Genomic DNA, 20,053 nt, shown 5'->3' on the forward strand with positions numbered 1-20,053 from the left:
AAATGGCACATATTACAACCTTTGGGTGTGAATTGCCCTTCAGTGGAATAAACAAAGTCTTCTCCCAGATAGGGGTCAATTTGTATACCTAGAATATTTGCAGATCAGACCCTCGCCTAACTTTTAGCAGTTAATTGAGAGTCTGTTGGGAAGGCCTAGAACCTAGGGGAGGGAGGATTCCCTTATTTGGAGCTCCAGGAATAAGAGTCAACCTGTGTGCTGGGTTGACTTAGATATCCTGATAAATGGTAAAAATGGCTCCATGGAATGCCAAGTAGTTGCTGTCTCTGTGTGTCTATCCAGAAACTGGTTGAAGGGTGGATTTAAGAACAAAGTTTCCCTGGCCCATCTCTTCTGCCATCTGGTATTATGCATGTGACCAGTCTTATAAATTTTTCTTCTTTTCAGGAATATGCTTCTACTGTGAGAAGGGCAATACAGTCTGGAAGTGTCAGCCTGAAAGACAAATTAACCATCGAATTGCATCGTAAGTAGTCCATATCTTCTTTATGGTCCCTTCTCTCCCTGTTATAAGTGAATGGGCAATGTCTTTCTTATTTTTTTAAACTCTATTTTATTTTCAGGTTAGCATTTTTCCCTTCTCCTCCTACACCACCATTGGGAAAGCAAGAAAAAACAAAATGTTACAAACATTTAAGTCAGACAAAGCAAATTCCGACATTGGCCTTGGATAGAACTTCACTCTGTACTCTTAAGTTTATCATCATCTATCTCTCTGTCTCTGGAGTTGGGCAGTATGTTGGAACTGCACTTGGTCATTGTGTTGATCAGAATTCTTAAGTCCTTCAAAGTTGTTGTGTTTATAGTATTGCTCTTGCTATGTTCCTTCATTGTTCTCCTGGATCCACTCATTTCACTCATATAAGTTTTCCCAGGTTTCTCTGAAACCATCCAAAGAGCAACACAGTTAGAAACTATGGGCATGTACCTATGTACACTGTACCTATGTAAGCGCCTGGAGATTGGCTTCCAGAGATCAGACATAGTGCTCACTGGCTCCTCTTTGATATACTCAGCCTTACTGGTTCGTCACCATCCAAGGGGATAACAAATGCTGGCTTTTGTTTATAAAGATAACATTTCAGTCTCCCCATTGGGAGGAAGCATGCTTTCCATAATGTGTGATGTTTCACTGAGCTGTTCACACAGTCTGGACAAAAGTTTCCCTTACGATTTGCATGCTTTTGTGAAATAACGGTTCTGGACTATGGGTGAGTTTTCTCCATGACAGAACTGGAGATCAAACCCACAACTGTGGGCTCTAACACCATTCTGGAAGCACATCTTTTTTTCCTTCCTACAAAGTACACATCTGCAGTGGCCTCCCCTGCAGTGGTAAATATTCTAATTTCAAAAAACTCTCTGATAGTCTGTATCTAGAACATGAATGTTTCTGAAGTGGAATAGCCTGCTTAGAATAACACAATAGCACAGCATTTACATTAATATGAAATTTCCTGCAGAAAACCACAGCTTCACCAAGCTGTTCAGTCCTCAAACATTAATGAGGAAATTCACAAGTCCTAGAAGAGTTGGGACTTGTGAACACCTTGCCACCTGGCATTTTCCCTCTGGACGTTACATATAACACAGCTGTTCAGCTTTACTGTTAAAAGAGATGGTAGATTTCCCGATAAAATACAATGCATGTACCTTGTTAATATGCAGGTCCTCGTTATTGTGGCCCTAGGAGGCTTGCCGTTCATTGAAAAGAGATCAGAATTAAGCTTTTGTGTATTATTCCTTAGCTGATGGACGTCATGGCATTGTCCGTGTGGATCGTGTCCCATTAGCCTCTAAGCTGGTTGACCTGCCCTGCATTATTGGAAGCTTGAAAACCATTGATAAGAAAACCTTTTACAAGACTGCAGATATTTGCCAGGTATGGGTAGACTGGTCTTTTCCTAATATCCAGTAGTTTTCACATCTTCCAGGTATTCCATTGTGTTTGGGGGATGACTACTTACTATCCCTGACTTCTAGGCTAAAGACACAAGGATGAAATTTCATGCTTCATTTTAGTGTTTTGAGACTTAACTGTTCCTTACCATTACCTCTTGTCATGTAACCAGCATGTGGAGTGTTGAACCTCCTGTTTGTCATTTGTAGTGATTCATTAATTGAAAAATAGCAGCTGGGATCTTCTCTGGCTCCTTCTGCTGAAGCAACCTGCAGTTGACCATAGAGGTATAGACTGGTTCTCATTCATCATCTCTGCTGTTGATTTCTTGTTTTCTTTGTAAATCAAAATGCTGGGATCTGTTTTCCAACATACTTCCTCCTCTGCAGTGGTAAGTACTCTAGCTCCAAAAAGCCTTTGGTTAGATTCTACATTTGTAGTACTGCTTCGTGGGCAAAGTGACTCCAGTAAAATGCCAAGTGCATTGCCCTCTGACCTTTTATGAAGTTTCACTGATGCCTTTTGTTTATATCCAAGTCATTTCTGGATACATGCTCCCAACCCCCACACCCTCTGGTGAGCTTTTCCTTGGAACAGAAAAACAGTTAAGCTCAATTGCCATGGCCACATCTGCCAGCATGTACAACGTTCCACTCCAGCTGTCCCCGGGTCCCCCACCCTGTTGGAAGGGGGACTTGACGTTTCATCTCTTCTTGGGGGCCAGAATTTGTCATTATAACCACACAAGGTTAGCTTCGTTTTGTTGGTTTTCTTTGTTTACATTATTGTAGTGTTAGTGTTTATTGTTTTCCTGGTTCTGCTTATTTCATTCTGCTTCAGTTCATAAGTCTCTCTGAAATCTTTATCATTTCTTATAGTACAGTAATATTTCTTTACATTCAGATACCGCAGTTTGTCCAGCTATTCCCCAGCCAGTGGGCACTCACTTTGTTTCTAGCACTTAGCACCACACCTGGCACATAGATGTTTAATAAATGCTTGTTATACCATTCTTTGCTATTTCAGAAAATTCTGCTATGAATTATTTTGGCATCTATTACACCTTTGTTTCTTGTTTTTTTTACACCCTTGGGGTTGTGACCACTAGAGGGTTTCTAGGTCAAAGGGTATATCATCATTGTTCTTCTATAATTCTCAGTTGATATCTACAATGGTTGAACCAATTCACAGATCCACCAAGGGTGTTTATTAGTGTGCCTTTCTTACTGCAGTCTCTCTAGCATTGATTATTTAGGTCTTTTGGCATCTTTTCATTTCATTAGGTACAAAGTAAAACTTCAGAGTTGTTTCATTTTCATTTCTCTTATTCCCTTGCTCCAAATCATCTCAGCAACATCCTCCACTCACTCCTCCTTTGCTCTAGTCTTGGAGGGAGATGCAATGTCTGCTGTCTGCTGATTCCTTCCTTATTGCTTGCAAACATTCCTGGATCTCCCCATATCTTAAAAACTGTCACTTGACCTACTGTTCCCTCAAGCTTTCATCTTTTTCAGATTCGTAGAAAAAGCCATTTGCACTTATTGCCTCCACTTTCTTACTGCCATCTCATCTCCTTGCAAACCTGGCTTCTAATCTCATCAGTCAACTGAAACTTCTCTCCAAGGTTACCGTGCTCTGTTAATTGCCAAAGCTGATTGCTTTTTCTCCTTTTTGACCTCCCTGCAGCATTTGATGTTATTGGGACACGCTGTCTTCCCACACACACTTTCCTCCCTCAGTTTTCATGACACTGCTTTCTCCTGGCTCTTCTCCTGTCCATTCCTTCTCAGTTTCCTTTGTTTTGAGCCGTGTCCTTGTCTCACCCCTTATGTGGGTGGTAGTCCTAGGGGCTTTCTCCTGGACCTTCTTCTCTCTGTACAATACCCTTTCTCTGACTCTGTCGGCTCCTGACATTAGCTGGAGTGTTCCAGATGATATCTGGAAAGTGCTTTGCAGACCTTAAATACTAGCTATTATTAGACTATTATTGTTAGTCCACACCCGTAGTCCCCTTCTCCTCTCTGCAAAGAAGAGAGAGAGGGAGATGTGCTTTCTCATATCTCTTTCGGACCAAGCTTGGACATTTCAGGTTTATAGCGTTGTTTCACAAATTGAGATTCCTAAAGCACGTTGTTATTCCTCAAGAAATTTTAGTGGCTCCCTCTTGCTTCTAGGATAAAGTATAAAGCTGGCTTTTGAAACCCTTCACAGTCTGCCTCCAGGCTACCCTTCCAAGCTTATTTAATTTTCTTTTCCTTCACATGCTTTGCATCCCAGATAGAATGTGCTCCCTTCCCACTTCTACCATACAGAATCCATAGCTCCCTTCAAAACTCAATTAGAACCACTCACTGCAGCCATTTGAAAAATGGCAGCCTTGTGTGAATTGAAGAAGTTTTAAAATGAGGGGGCTTAATTAGTTTCTCCCATTCATTTCAATTCCTACATGGGCCTCAAAGGCTTATTCCAAATGGATGATTTTGTGACAACTCAACATCCAAGCTGGGGAAAGGAAAGGAGAAACCCCACACACTAGACTTAGATGTCCTGCTTCTGTTTACTAGAGATTGGGGTGGGGTGTTATCCATCAACTCTTCATCCAGTTTGGAGGAGGAGGAAGGCAACTCCCACGATGGCTTTCTAGTTTTCCTTTTTTGTATAGGAGAAGATCTCTCTTTGGACACGTATTAGAGTTGCTTCCTCCTTTTGGGGGGGTTCTAGGATGGTGATTGACAGGGAGTGAGGTGTTACCTACTATCTCCGTTTCCAGGTCTGTGTTTGGCATCTTTGTTTGATGAAGTAACAATGTAGAATCCGAATGTTCCCTTGTTTACTTGAGTTCAGCTAATAAGAGAGGTGGAGAGTTTTATCTGTGATCCTAAGTACTGTGGGTCTCTATGGATCCGGGTGGATATTTACCTCTGAAGCCATAAGGGAAGACTGGGAGATCTTCTCTGCAGGTTTTGTCGGTGAAAGAAGAGAGATCAGAAAGCAACTAAAGCTACATTGGGATACTGGAAAATAGCCAATTAATTTGGGTGTGAGTGTTCCCAAGGGGTTCTGGCCAGTGTTGGGAGGATGGCTTTGGGTCTTTCCCTCAAGGGAGAGCCAAAGACCTCTGCTGGGAATGCTTGTCATTTTCTCCCTTGGGATTCTGCTGGTGAATGTTAACCCATATTCTGTAGAGGAGTGGCAAATAAGCTTCTAATACACAAAGGTTGTACCATGGGGGGAAAAATAAGCTTCTAATACACGAAGGTCGTACCATGGGGGGAAAAAGACCCCAGTTATTAATAGAGCTACGTAAAAATGTGTGCATACCGGTATGTTTGTTTTATGGCAAGCAATAGCAATTCATTTACCTTCCTCAGAGGCAAGAGGGCAGAGTTAGAAAATGTTGAAAAACGTGTTCTAATGCACGTCATGAAAAGGTCATAGGAAGCACTCACGAGACACTAAGAAATGAATCACTGTGGTTATAGTTGAAGGGGCCCCCCCCCCAGCAAAAGCAGAACTCAAGTGCCATCTGCTGTAGGAAATCTGTCTGTCCTCTGCCAGTTGTTAATGTCCTCCGCTTAGAAATTGTTTTGAATATATTTTGTATTTAGTTTTCTTTTTACATGTTGCTTCCTTCCAAAAGAATATAAGTTCCTTTAGGTCAGGGATGGTTTAGTTTTTGTCTTTTGTGTCTGTTGTTTAGCACCGTTCCTAGCACCGTAGTAGTCACTTAATAAATGTTCATTGAATTGAATTATTAATGATTTGGAGCAATCTTCCATATGGTTGTTAATATTTTGCCATTTTTTTGGTAAATGTTTGTTTATATCCTTTGATCACTATTTGAGCGATCACTTTGATCACTCTTTGTCTATGTTAATTCCATAACTTGGACATCAGATTTTTATCAGTGATATTTGATTCCATTGGTTTTTCCTAATTGACCATTTCTCTTCTTATGCTAGTTGTATTGATTTTGTTCATGAAAAAGCTTTCAGAATTCAATATAATAGAAATTTTCTATTTCATCTTTTATGATCACCTCTACCTTGCTTGTTTAAGAATTCTTCCCCTAGCTGCAGTTGTGAAAGGTACCTCTTTTCATTTTCCTCTTAAGTTTTTTTTTATGTAACCTTTTACATTGTCTTTTTGGTGTTAAGGGTGGTGGTGCATTATTGAAATCAACACCTAACATCTAAGTCATAGAGCCCCAAAACAGCTTTTCTGATTTTTTGGGGGGGTGCTGTTTATAGATGCTTGTCAGTACTGTGGATGGTGATCTTTATCCACCTCTGGAAGAACCAGCTGCCACTAATGATCCAAAAGTAAATAAGAAAAAAGATAAGGACAGAGAGAAGAAATTCATCTGGAACCATGGCAGTAAGTGAGAAAGCTTTTTCTTGCCCTAGCCTCCTTGTTACACCTACTGAATCCTACTTAGGGATGACTCAGCCATCTGCCCCAAGCCTAAATCCATTTAGGTTCCTAGCCAGAGTTTAAAAAGGGCCTGAGCTTGGACTTAAGACTTTGAATCCCAGCATCTGTCTCTTGTATATGGTAGTCTTCTGCCAAGTGCTGTGATTTCCTAATCAGCTTGTGTAACTTCTTAGGTTCTATAGGATGAATTTTCTTTTCATCCAATCTTTTTGGACTGTTGTTTAACCAACAATTAGGCTGATAAATGTCACTTTGTTTTGTTTTAGTCACTCTGCCACTGAAGAATGTCAGAAAGAGAAGGTTCCGGAAAACAGCCAAGAAGAAGGTAAGTTCTCACTTGATACACACTATTCATTTCTCTGCCAGCTGGCCTGGGGGTGGGGGTGGGGGTGGGTGAAGATGGGAAAAGGTGTCAAGAAGAGGTCTGGCTAGAGTACTTACTTGGAGGTTTAGGTAACACTTTGGACTGTGAGATTTGTAAATGGAAGGCATCACAGCCTGGTCTCACAGTCAGCCCTGGACTGAGCATGTCATCCGTACACAGATTTGTATCCTGTTCCCAACTGCCTCATCCTTGTAATTTTTTTTTTTTTTTGCTTTTTGGTGAGGCAGTCGGGGTTAAGTGACTTGCCCAGGGTCACACAGCTAGTAAGTGTCATGTATCTGAGACTGGATTTGAACTCATGTCCTCCTGACTTCAAGGCCAGAGCTCTATCCACTGCGCCACCTAACTGCCCCATCATCCTTGTAAATTCTTAAGGAGGCCACTGATAAGCTGTTGAAGAATGAAAGGATAATTTGTTAATCCTTTCCCCCCCCAAAAAAAAAAGTAATTGTACTGGCTTCACCAAATCGGAGTCAGAAGCTATATAATATTGTGTGTTCATTGTTTTAGCATGAGTTCGTAGTTCATTTGAATTGAATAAGCTGGGAATAGGAGAACTGCTTCTATAAGTGTTCCTCCCAATTTATCTCATTGAAAAATGACTTCACCATTTTAGGTCTTTCAGATAACTCCTAAGGGAACGTGTTCTATTTGTCAGTGATCTTTGTAATCTGTTTCTCCCTGTCTCTTAGCTATTTATTGCAAAGGCAATATTGGATTGTTACAAGTATGTAAAGGCAATATCAGGAAATCAGGTCTCTGGATTGCTTGCTATTACTGAGTCTTCCTTTTGAGGTCCTGATTTCAATTTGTGGCTTGACACCTTGGTTATTCTGGAGATAATTGCTTGAGATAAGATTCAAGTGGGACCGTGCAGATAAGACTTGCTTTTTATAAGTGTTTCTAATAACCGAGATGGGCAGCTAAGGGACACAGTGGATAGAGTGCCAGTCCTGCAGTTAGGAAGACTCCTTATCCTGAGTTCAAATCCTATCATAGACACTTCGTAGATGTATGACCCTGGGCAAGTCACTTCACCCTGTTTGCCTCGGTTCCTCCTCTGTAAAATGAGCTGGAGAAGGAAATGGTCAACCACTCTAGGATCTTTGCCAGGAAGACTCCAAATGGGGTCACAGAGTTGGACATGACTAAGATGACGACAAAAAGTAACAAAGACGCAAGGAAAAGAAATCTGGAAATGTGAACTTTGAAGCCAGTCCATTTCTCAGTAGCTAATAAGGGATGCAGGCTGTTATTGCCAAGTCAGCGCAAATAGTTAAGAATAGCTAGAATTTAAAGGGAGGTTCCTTAGAGTGAAAACTCTGCCATAAAGTCTTAAGATGGAAAAAAACAAAGAAAGCTCCCATATCCTGTGCAAGCCAGGTGCTGGGAAAAGGCTTTCTTTCTTGCAGCTGAAGAATGCTGGTCGTTCTGGTGACTTTGCCCTCAAGAGCAGGCTCATCCCTGCCAGCCACAGGGCATTTAATGCTGTCACTGTTCTTTTGTCTCCTCTGGCCCAGTACATCGAATCTCCAGATGTGGAAAAGGAAGTCAAGAGACTGCTGAGTACAGATGCTGAAGCTGTCAGTACCCGTATCCTTTTATATCTAAAATCTTGACGCCTGGGAGATCCTCTGGGCCTGTGAACTTGTTTTCTTCATTTACCTTTAGTAAAGGCACTTACTAAGCTGGTATGGTAAGAACTGTTGGTTCAGACTGGGGCACACTCTCCCAGAAACACACATAGTGGCCATGTTTTCTTCATTTAGCTAGCAGAAACCCAGATGATCAGCTTTGTTTGGTGCTTATGTTAATATAAAGCCTCCATTAACCACTATCGGGGCACTTGGCTATACTAAGAATCTAGGCACAATTGGGCTTTGGTCAGACCTAATTAAGTAGTGCTTCAGTTAAAGAGACTCTTTGGAGACCTTGTGCTTCTCTTGCCTTTTCCTTAATTGCACCTGTTCTCAGGGTGGGAGGTCATTGCTGAAGATGAAACAAAGGACACAGATAACCATGGTTCCCTGACCAGCCTGGACATTTCTCCAGGAATGAGTAGCCATAAGCAGGGCCGTAGCTCCTCAGGTATTGCATTCCCTTAGGCAGAACTTTTGCTGGAGAGAGGTTTCTGACTATTTGTTGAATAAGCAGCTTTCATAAACCTGCAGGCTCTCATTTGCAAAGGATTCCTAGGCCTCCCTTCAACCTTTCTTGGTGACTGGCTCTTTGGTTTGGGATTAGTATTCTCATTTCTCTCCCATTCTTAATTACATAACGTATGGAGAGGACTTTTCAGTGTTTCCTGGTCCTAAGTTGTTTGTGAGGAGCACACTCATCCACCCAGCATAGTAATGGGAGGTATTTGAAATACTGCATTTATTTGCTGTTTCCTCTTGTTTGAAACCAACAGAACACGATGAGCTCCGAGAGATATTTAATGACATTAGCAGCAGCAGTGATGATGACGATGATCAAGATCACCATGATGATGAAGATATAAACATCCTTGACACCGAGGAAGACCTGGAGAGGCCACCACAGAGCACACTTGATGAATCTGACCAACGGCGCCAAGAAGATGAGAAAGCAAATCACCTGGGTGAGTCCCCAGAGTCAGGGGCCAGTCTTGAAGGCTGAGCCCCAGTGCCCACATGAGTGCGGGGCAACTTTGAACAGGTGATGATCAGATTGTGGGAAAACCAGCTGGTCGTGATCACTGTCTGTCACTGGTGTCAGAGAGACTGAGGAGAAACTACTTTCTCTTAGTTGTAGGACTCCAGAAGCAGATTGATGTGATGAAGGGAAAGTACCAAGAGACTCTGGAGAGAGCAAAACGCCAGGAGGACCTCATCTTCAAAGTGGAAAATCTGGCCCTCAAGGTGACTTGTGTGATCGCCCCCTCCCATCTTATCCAGTATTTGCTCATCTGTCCCCATGTACTGCCCTCTCCTCCCCTAGAAGTGAAGCTCCTTGTGAAGGCAGGAGCTCTTACTTTTTAGCGTCTGTTTACACAGCACTTTTTTCACAGAGTAGCTCGTAATAATTGTTGAATTGAATCAAAGCCATGCTCTCTGCTTTAGAAAAATTAAACACGTCACAAGTCGTTTCTGGAAGGAAACCCCTCTTCAATAATGGTGCTTTCTTCTCTCCCTTCCCTCTCCTCCCTGCCCTGTCGTCCCCACCCACCACCCCTCAAATATGTATCTCAGGCTCGTTCTTCTTGGTCATTTTTCATTTGCTCAGCTTAGCTTACTTTTAGTGATCATTTTATTTACATTGTTGTCATTGTGTGTGTTCTTTGAGTTCGTTTGGGTACGTTTTTTGGATTTCTCTGAAATCCTCGAATTCACAGGATGTCAGAAATTTGTCATTCCTTACTAAACAGTAATATTCCTTTACATTTCAGAAACCACAATTTGTTCACTCATTCCCCAACTTAGGGCATTTGCTTTGTTTCTAGTTCTTTATTTTTCCCCACTTGATAGCTGCTTCTCTTGTTCTATTTTCATTCTGTACAAAAGCTTTTTAATTTTATGTGGTTGAAAAGGTCTCTTTTGTCTTTACTAATTACCCCTATTCCTTGTATGGTTAAGAATTCTCTCCCAGCCATGATTGTGAAAGGTATCTCCTATTTTTTTGTGACCGATTATTTTCAAGTCATTGATATATACTGTATATATGTTGAATAGGGATTTCTTCCCCTAGTAATTATGTTCTCCTCAGCTTAGTTCCCATCTTTGAGTCTCATCTCTGTGTTTCCTTCCACATCACTTCTAGCCAGCATTAGCTCCATTTCACTCTGAAGTCTGCCCTTGAGGCCCCTATCCACCTTCCATCTTTTTCTTTATAATGGGGACACACCTAAAATCTAAAAAACCATTTTGAGCATCTAATATGACCATTTGGGGAGCAGGAGCCAACTGGCTTAAAATGTGTTTGTGTTAAACAGCATATGTGAATCTAAAAGGCAGGGGTTAGAATGATTTAGCTTTAATTGAAGAATTCTCATTGCCGGTCACTTTCCATTTACCGTTTGCACAGAAGAGGACTGTTGTCTTTTTTAAAAATGCCTCTATGTGCCATTTTCCTCTCTTGGCATCCATTGCATAAACAAGAGAGCCAAGAATTGAATTTTATTTTTTTTAACTATCTTCTGTTGCGTGCTTGAGCAAAGGTGAGTAATTTGCTTTTTATTTGGACATGTTTGGCCAGTTTCAATGAAAGGAAAATTTGTAATTGAAATACCTTTTCTCTGAGTTGGAGGAGGCTTCCAGGCCAGCTCCTACTGAAATGGGGACAGGCTGGAGAGGTCCATGCTGACTTCATCCTTGGTGAGGCCATATCCTTTGGTTGTTCAAAAGGGCAACTGCTTACAGAATGTGACAGATTTGGGATACTGCCCTTAGAAGGAGAAATCTATTGTTTTGAGATCATATATGTGAAAGGACAGAGATAGAGACAGAATGAATTTGTGATTTCATTAGTATAGGGAGCTCCTGAATGAGGATCTTCCTCTACCAGTATTGAATGGCACCTTCTCTGCAGACCAGCGAGCTGCCTAGATCACGAGGAGATTAAGTGACTCCAGTGGGGTCATGCATCCAGTATATAGACGAGAAGCAGGGCTTTCTAGCCACTCTACTATATTAATGTAGAAAATGTTGTGCAGATTAAGTCATTTTTATTATTGCTGTGGCTTTGTAACAGTGGTTCTGAAACTTTTTGGTTTCCTAACTGCTTTACACTCTTAAAAATTATTGAGGTCCCTCTGCCCAAAAGAGCTTTTGTTTATGTGAGTTCTGTCTATTGATTTTGACCTCACAGGTCCCCTAAAAGCTCTTGAGATCCTGCAGGGCTTCCCAGACCACACTTTGAAAAGCACTGCTTAAGAATGTTACTTAAGAATGATAGTATTTGGCCATGAGGAAGGTCCAGGATGAGGCAGCATAGGGATTCCAGTTGAAGTGACCATTTTGTTTCAAGGTTCAAGGTAGCCAAAGGATCACAGTGGTTCTGATGCCCAATCAGAAAAGGGTTAATGGTTTATCTGAAGGCATTCTGTAACCATTCATTTAGAGAGAAAAAGGAATGTTTTGTAGGGTGTTCTGAGTAAAGTGGTGCAGAGCTACAGTGGGGAGTATGGTTTAAAAACGTTAAATGGATGGAAAGAGAGAGCTTTTGTTATGCCCCGGGGTTTCTGCTTGAAGAGCCCTTTGTCTCACTTGGTTATTGTCTCTTCATTGATGAAGCCTAGCATTCATTGCTTCTATGCTTTATTTTCCAGAACCGTCTTCAGGCTGTGCTGGATGAGCTCAAACAGCAGGAGGAACAAGAAAAGCAGCAGGTAAGGAGGTGCTCTGCAGACCAAGAAGGGAAGCCTCCAGCAGAACTGCTCTTGCTCCCCATCCCATTGGAATGGGCAGGAACAACAGGGGCTAAATCCTCCCTGAGTGAGATGGTAGAAAGGGAGGAATGTCAGTGGTGGGCGGTGTGGAACAAGTCACCATGGGAAAAGGGTCTGCTGGCTATTTTCCCATGGAACTGTGTCCTCGCACTGTTGTGGCAGTTTGAAAGAGCCCTGTGTAGACCTGGCAAGGGTGAATCCTTGCATTAGACTGGTTTTTGCTCCCCAGTGTGGGGTGCGTCTTGAAGGACTTATCCACCCCTTCTTTCGTGAAGTCTCATACCTCTCTGTCCAGGTTTCAGTATCCCCTCGTCAGGTGCTAAATCTTGCCATTTCTCCCTCCACGATACCTTGTATCTCTCCCCTTTCCTCTCACAAGAGCACTGGTCTAATTTAGGCCCTTATCACAATTTTCCTGGACTATTTCAGTGACCTCTTAATTTGTCTCCCTGCCTCACTTCCCCCTTCAAGCTACCCTCCCCACAGCTGCCAAAATAATCTTCCTCAAGGACCAATCTGACCATGATATTCCCCTACTCAAGAGTTCACCAATGTAGTGGTTCACCATTGCCTCTAGAATAAAATACAGACTCCTCTCTTTGGCAGTTATAAAGCCCTTCGGAGTTTGCCTTCAGAATACTTCTCCGGATTGATTTCATAATGTTCTCCTTCACACAGTCCTTGGTTTAGCCAAACTGGCCAAAGTGAGCATTCTCTCCCCCACCTCTTTCCCTCTGTAGTCTGTGCCCCATTCTTAGGGTGCTCTCCCCCTCCTCTCTGCCTCTTGGCATCTTGAGGTTCATTCAAGATTCAGCTCAAGTGCCATGACCTAGAGCAGGGAGTCTTCAGCTTCGGCAGTCTGGGGAAGCCTGTGGGCCTCTTCTCACGATCATGATTTTAAATGACTCATAAAATAAAGTACCTCAGATTGCAAAGGAGACCAATTATGTTGAAATAAATATGTAACTTTTTTCCCGTCCAAGTTGATGGACCCCCAACATCTATCCCAGGTGAAGAATCCCTGACCTATAGGAAACCTTTCTTGAACCCTTTAAGTTTTTAGTATTCTCTCCCTTATACTGTATATATGGATCTGTTTAAATATATTCTTCTCCTTCCCCCCCCCATAGAATGTAAGCTCCTCCAGGGCAGGGTCTGTTGTGTTTCTGTCCATATCCAAAGCACTTTGCAGTGTCCTGCACATAGTAAGTGCTTAATAAATGTTTGTTGGATTGGATTAAAGAAGCCAAGTGCAACGGGGTCTCCAGAGAGGGAAAGAGATTAAGCGAGAGCTTTTTAGTGGCCTTGCAGCAATTCAGCCTTTTTTTGGTAGCACTTTCACTTCAGGAAAATTGTTTCTAACCAAAAAAGCAAGTAAGTAAACACACCAGCTTCTTGGAGGGAATGGCATTTGAAATGGATCTGGAAGGCCAGCGGCTCGGATTAGGGTTTTATTGTAGGAGGACGGGTGGGTGGGAGGTGTTGGCGGAAGTAGCTGGAGTATTTGGAGGGGAAATCATTCAAGGGTCAGGCAGAATGAGCAGAGGCTCAGCCATTTTGGCGTGTATCTAGTATATGTGTTGGGGAGTGGTGGGAGACAAGGCTGTATGGATAGGTCAGAGTCAGAATGCACATAGCTTTGAATCTCAGATTGAGGAGTTTGGACTGAATTCATTAGGAGACATTGGAAGCTTCTGAGCAGGGAGGGCACTGACACATTGAAATAAGCCAAAGTGTTTAGATCAGAGTAGAAGGGAAGGATCTGAACTAGTAGGGAATGGGAAGAAGCTCGAGGTTGTGGTGAAGTACGTAGGGATAGTCCTGGAGGTGTACACCCACGTCTCAAGCCCGCGTGCACCATTGGCAGAAAGAAGAAAGGGGAAATAGCTGCTTTGGGGAGGGGAGACAGCATTTGTTTTGGACATCTTGAGAGGAGAGAGGGTTCTGTCGTGCCAGGTCAAGCTGGTCAGCCAGCTTTGTAATTAGGAGCTGGTGTTCAGGAGAGTTGTCACGTAGAAGTGGTGGAAGGTGAGTACGTGGGAATGAGAAAGTGATCAAGGACAGAATGTGGAGGAACTTTCCCCATTTGGGGAGCCAGAGTGGAGGAGAGCCACAGCTTGGCATTATGGCCACTGAGTGTCACTGAGGATACAGATGACTAGAAATCCTCTGTGGGTACCTCCCCAGTAGTTGGCACACATGTCCACAGTTTTGTAAGGCAGTGTTTCCCCTACATGAGTGTCATAGGGTAAAAATCACTATTGGGTATAGGGATATTAAATGGTGTTTTCAGAAATCCTTGTCTCACAGGCAATACTTTTGGTTCCTGTGTTAGCATGGCACAGTAGCTAGAGCAGCGGACTGGGATTCAGGATGAGCTGGGTTTGATTTCCACCTCAGACATTTACTAGCTGTGTGACTCTGGCCAAGTCACTTAGCCTCAGTTTCTTCATCTATAAAATGGGCATAATAATAGCACCTACCTCACAGGGATGTTGTGAGGCTCAAACAAGCTATTGTATGTAAAGCATTTGGCAAACCTTAAAGTACCATATAAATGTGAGCTATTATTAACAGTGTTGATAAGTTTATATAATAAAGTCAAAACATAAAATAAATTTAAATCAAATAACCAACACAGAGAAGGAAGGCACTACATTCTGAGTTAGTGGCGGGTCAAATATAGCAGGCAGGACCTTAACCTATTCTCCGTGCTCCCCTCAGCATTGCAAGGAGCAGTGAGACCCAGCGTAGGCACCCTGATTGGCTCTTGTTTGGCCCCATGGCTGCCACTGTCCCATCTCCTGTTCCTCTGCAGAGAGTTTGGTCTTCCTGTGCACTCCCTCCTAGCAGCTTCACTGCCACCTTTGAAAACTTGCTTTTGTGTGCTTTCTGTAATCAAGGGCAACATTCTCCCTAGGGTTATTGCAGTATTTTGTAGCTGCACTCTTCATTGGGCCACCATTTTTATCCCTGGTGAGAAATATAAGATATCATATAAATGCCAAATGATACTTGTTCTTTTTGTTTCCTGCAAGCCTGAGTTCGGCATCATGTAAGTGCACCTAGATTTACAGATGAAATGTTTCTTCCCCTCTCCCCTTGCAGCTCAGCTCCTTGCAGGAACAGCTGGACTCACTCCTGGAGAAGTAAGGGCAGCTTGACTGTTAGTTGCCTGTAATCTTCATGCTGGCAAGCATCACGCATGCAAACTTTGGGTGCATCCTCTGGGCTGAGGACAACTTGAAGGTGGAAATGTGATTGCATTCACATCTCACTGTTCTGTTGCCTATTGAATTCATCCTGTTTCTGTCTTTGCATCTCCCTTTTGCTTTCCTAGAAACATCACTACTGATAAGTAGAAGATGCTGGTGCCAGGGGCCAGCTTACAGTGAAGTCCCGCCATTAGTGGGCTAGTCACGTTAGCCTGGTCATTCAGGTCCACCTCTGTCACTGGCTTTGACCTGTTACTTTAAGCTTTCTGTGGTTCTGTGGGATCATCAGAGGACTCAGCCATATTGTCCAAAGAGATTTAAGCCTGGAGGCTCTGCAGATGTTCTGCATCTGTTTTTATCCTCTCCTATGCAAAGGAGGGCAAGTCATGTACGTTGTGCTAGGTGCCAGCTCAGGAAAGAGCAGTGATGAATTTGCAGCAATTCGTGCCTGCTGACACCTCTGACCTGGCAGGTTTTAGAAAGCCTGTAACTTAGTGTCATCGAGGCACGGCACCTAAGGAATAGTAGGTTTTTCTTGGCTTTGGTGGGTCAGAAGGCCAATAAGGAGCTGTTGTCCTTAGATTGAGCCTACAGAACAAAACCACCTCCATTAGAGGAAAATCGTGACTTCTGTGATTCCTCCCCATCCCCCCTGGTTTGTCATATACTTTGATTTGAAGGTCTGCCTGTATCTGTTGTGCTTTGTTGAAAATCTCAACTAGTGCTTTTTCAAATAGTTTTGGAAATTTTGTGCTGAAAAATGGGTCCTCATTCCTCTTAATAGGGGCTATCCCACGAAGGAAAGAGTGTTTCCTAATGGAAGTTTTTGAGACCCCAAAACAGCAAACCTTCCAATTAGTTTGGAGCCTCAGTGGAAAAAGGAAAGAGCTCTTCTGATCACTTCCTAATGGACCAGGCAATTCTCAAATTAATCAGAGGAGATTGGGGATTTGGTGAGCAGGGAAAGGGGAGCAGGTAGAAAAGGGATTTGAAAAGGCAGTTCTAGTTCTGCTATTGTCACAAGACATCTTGAGAGGGATTGGGCCTGAATCTTAAGCCTTAGAAAGAGAGGAGGATAAGCTGTGTTTCTCAGGCTTCCCTATGTAGGGCGGCAGAGAAGCTGGTCCTTGGACCTTGAACATGCAGACCAGAACCCACTGTTACCAAAAGCTTTTCCAGCTTGGCGTGGGACCTACCAGCACAGCTGTCAGGAACCCAGGAACTTCTCTGCACCATGATGAGGCCTTGGTGAACAGCCTTCATGGAGGTTCCTGGCTGCTTGCCATGAGAGGAAGCAGATTGTACACGGAGGCCATCTATTGTTCTTGTCAACCAGTCTCACCTCCCCAAGGACGGTTCCTCATTTGTTCTGCTATCACACTGTCCTACAGCCCTCCTTGGTAATATAGCTCTGTACTCATCATAGTTCCTGCCTTGTCTTGGCCAGAAGTAGAAATCTCGTAAAGTTTAAGAAGGAGAAGAATTCATTTGTACATAAGTGGTATGTGTGCTGCCATGTGTGTTTCTTTTTTGTCTGTAACTTCAGATTATATATTCGTTGTAAGCATGGTCAGATGTCTTTTTAGCCTCCACACAATGCCCACTGTTAACGTGGCTGAGGTACCAATGAGAGACAGCATCTGAAGACTCATGGGCTGCCTTTGCTTTCCAAAGGTCCTAGAGAGCTCCCCTGTGAAGAATATTCTCTGGTTTTCTGGAATGGAGGAATTTATGTGCAATACAGAGTTAGGTAGCTTAGCCTTTTGCTCCTAAGAATAAAGCTAGAATATTTGTTGCGGATACCTGTTGCAAATATAAGAACTGAACAGTGTCTTACTTTGGTTACTGAGAATACCATCTCTTCAAAGCCAGGAAAAATTAGGAAGTCCTGATTAAATCCCCTGGTAGCGTTCTTCTTCCTCATATACTTTTGTGGTATGGGCACTCTGGGATCCTCTTTAGAGAGCTAAAAGTGGAGGTTCTAGGGTCTGCTGCTGCTGCCTCTTGGCACATCTCCTTCAGTCTGTAGGCCTTCATGGCGAGTTTGGGGTAGATAGTGACTGACTGATGCCAACCAAAGACTCACATCCCTGTGGAGAGCTGATCCTAGAGAAGCTCCTTGAGGTCAGAGTGTGCTGTGACCCAGGGCCTGCCTTACTGCATACCATCGACTTGGAGAGTTCAGCTAGGGTCATGTCCGGTCTTCTCTAAGGGAAGAGAAAGTAATGCTGAAATCACCGTAAGCAAGGCAAAGCCCTTTCTGGCAGTCCGGAACCTGAAGCCATTCCATTGACAAGTGCTCAAAGGATACGTACAGAGAGCTTTCAAAAGAAAAATTGCAGATTATCAGTAACTACATGAAAAAAATGTTCGAAGTTACTAATAAGAGAAATAATTCTAAGGTTTCACCTCATATCTGTCCAAGTGGCAAAGATGTTAAAAGAGTGGAATAGTCAATACTGCAAGGGCTGCTAGAAGCCAGACGCATACCACAGCGCTGGTGGAGGTGTACGTTGGTTCAGCGAGCCTCAAAAACAATTTGGAATCGTGTGAAAACTGCTCTCAATCAGCAATCCCACTGTTGGGTGTGTGCCCCAAGGAAGTCAATGACAAAGCCCCCATATATACCAAAATATTAATAGCGTTTATAGTAGCAGAAAAGCCCCATAAGCAAAGTGGGTGCCCAGAGATTAGGGAGTGGCCTATCAAACTGGTATAGGAATGGAATGCTATTGCCTGAGGAATTCAGAGAACTCGGGAAGACTCATGAACTGAGGCAAACCAGAACAACAATAATACAATTTGAAAAACAAAACAAAACACTAAAAACCAACTGAACTCTGAGGAATTGAAAAGACTAAGTTTGTTTCCAAAGCACAGATGATGAAACATCCATAAAGAAGCTGAGGACTACTGATGTGGCATGCGGTATACACTCTCAGATGTAGTGCTTGTATTAGAGTTGCATAATTGTTCTTTTGTGTCATTGCCGGGGGTGGGGGGGGGTGGCTTACTGTGAAATGAGTGGTGTAAAAATAAAAGGCATCAATAAAACGTTAAAAAAAAAAACGCAGCCCAAAGCTTTGCTTTCTATTTCCTCCTCCAGCATCCATCTTCCCTCTGCTCCAGGTCTCAGTTCAGCTCTAGAGAAGAGAGTACATGAGTATTGGCCTCAAAGTAGTTCACTTCATTCTGTGAGAACAAGTACTAGCTACCCATCTGGAAGCCAGAAAGGGGCCATGTACACATATTGTGACAAAAGACACGAGCTGTCCGCCTGCCCTTGATTTTGTGCTGGACTCTCTTTAGGGTCGATGAAATGTGTGCTGCTTTCCCCACTCTTGGAGATTTGCCAGCCAACGGGACAAAGAAAGTAAACAGGGAATCACAGTTACACTCAACTGAGAATTAATAAGTAGTAGGTGACTTCAGTGGCCTTTGCCCAGTGGGACTTGCCTCCTTAAAAGATGCAGGGCCTTAGGGAGCTGGAAGTACTCCTTTAAGATCCCAACTAGGTCTATTGGAGGTTCTGAGCAATTAAAATGCTACAAGGCCTGTACTGGAAAGGACTGTGAAATGGAGAGAAGGGTGCTGTGTTTTATGGGGACGTCTCATTCCGTGGGATCAAGGGATGCAGCTAAGGATCTGGCACCAAGTAACTTCAGTCCAGCAAACCATTTGCCGTCTGCCATTGTTTACTGCCCCCGGAGTCTCAGAAATGAATATGCAGTCCAGCCAGAGTCTGATGTTGTCCTCAGAGGCAGCTTTTTACCTGAATTTCTCGTCTTTAAAATGGGGGTGATAATGGCACCTACCTCCCAGGGTGGTCATGAGGATCAGTGAGCTGAGAAGCGCTTGGCATAGAGCAAACACTATATAAATACATTTACAAAACAACCTCTAGGCCTAAAGCCCCCCTCCCCCCACTCCCAATTCATCTCCTGACAGCCTTCAGTTCTCTCCAGCCTTCACTTCTGTAGAGCCTGACTTCCAGGTTGCATTCCTGATTATGACTCATCATTAGAATTGCGTGCTGACTTTTTTTTTTAAGAAAGTTAAGTTTCTTAGTGGCGACTTTTCTGTAACAGCAAAGATGTAAAAGGTAACGTATTTCTTGAGTCCATTGTAGCCTGGATTTGTAATCTATGGGATTCAGACAATTTGATCTCGAGGGCCAAAAAGAGATCAATCATAGGATGTGAAATAGTGATCCAGTAAGATATTGTATGTAAAGTACTTTGAATAATTTAAAACATTGTATGAATTGAGAAGCAAGGTGGTACAGTGGACAAAGGGCTGGATTTGGAGTCACAAGGAAGGGCCTGAATTAAATCCCTGCTTTGCCACTTACTACCTTGGACAAGTCACTTGATCTCCTTATCTGTTAAATGAAGGGATTGAATTAGATGATCTCTAAAGTTCCTTCCAGCTCTAAATCTATAATCCTGTGATCTTCAGGAAGCCCAAGGCAGTAAATGCCTTTGGAGGAGGAGAGCCAAGACCATCCAAAATGCCAAGGCTCAGGAGACAAGAAGCAATAGAGGCAACTCTACTTCTTTTTGAAATCCTGAGCAGTTTCACCAGCAGCTATCCTGAGCCTCAAAGGTACTTAGAGAATCTATGCTTGCAGGCACTCACATTGGTACTAAGTGTTGGGTGGATTTATCTTCCACCATTTTAGGATAATGAAG

General features: G+C 43.0%; 1 protein-coding gene across 8 annotated transcripts in view; it reads left to right on the forward strand.

Annotated features, from left to right (window-relative positions):
- The window catches only part of TAF7L (TATA-box binding protein associated factor 7 like), a 28,990-nt gene that overhangs the window by 4,898 nt on the left and 4,039 nt on the right, over positions 1-20,053 (forward strand). For 5 of the 8 annotated variants that reach the window (XM_078147817.1, XM_078147818.1, XM_078147821.1 and 2 more), the window contains 10 exons: positions 409-487; positions 1,770-1,903; positions 6,172-6,298; positions 6,622-6,679; positions 8,254-8,333; positions 8,715-8,828; positions 9,154-9,342; positions 9,510-9,622; positions 12,028-12,087; positions 19,821-19,967. In XM_078147817.1, the coding sequence (XP_078003943.1) occupies positions 409-487; positions 1,770-1,903; positions 6,172-6,298; positions 6,622-6,679; positions 8,254-8,333; positions 8,715-8,828; positions 9,154-9,342; positions 9,510-9,622; positions 12,028-12,087; positions 19,821-19,925 (1,059 nt within the window). In that variant the 3' untranslated portion in view covers positions 19,926-19,967. Of the gene's footprint in view, positions 1-408; positions 488-1,769; positions 1,904-6,171; positions 6,299-6,621; positions 6,681-8,253; positions 8,334-8,714; positions 8,829-9,153; positions 9,343-9,509; positions 9,623-12,027; positions 12,088-15,255; positions 18,436-19,820; positions 19,968-20,053 lie in introns of those variants that run through there. The other 3 variants (XM_078147823.1, XM_078147819.1, XM_020963410.2) reach the window with 3 other exon arrangements.

The sequence above is a fragment of the Phascolarctos cinereus genome, unplaced genomic scaffold (assembly GCF_003287225.1).
Source record: "Phascolarctos cinereus isolate Bilbo 61053 unplaced genomic scaffold, phaCin_HiC Scaffold_8;HRSCAF=390, whole genome shotgun sequence".
Classification (NCBI taxonomy): Eukaryota; Metazoa; Chordata; class Mammalia; order Diprotodontia; family Phascolarctidae; genus Phascolarctos; species Phascolarctos cinereus.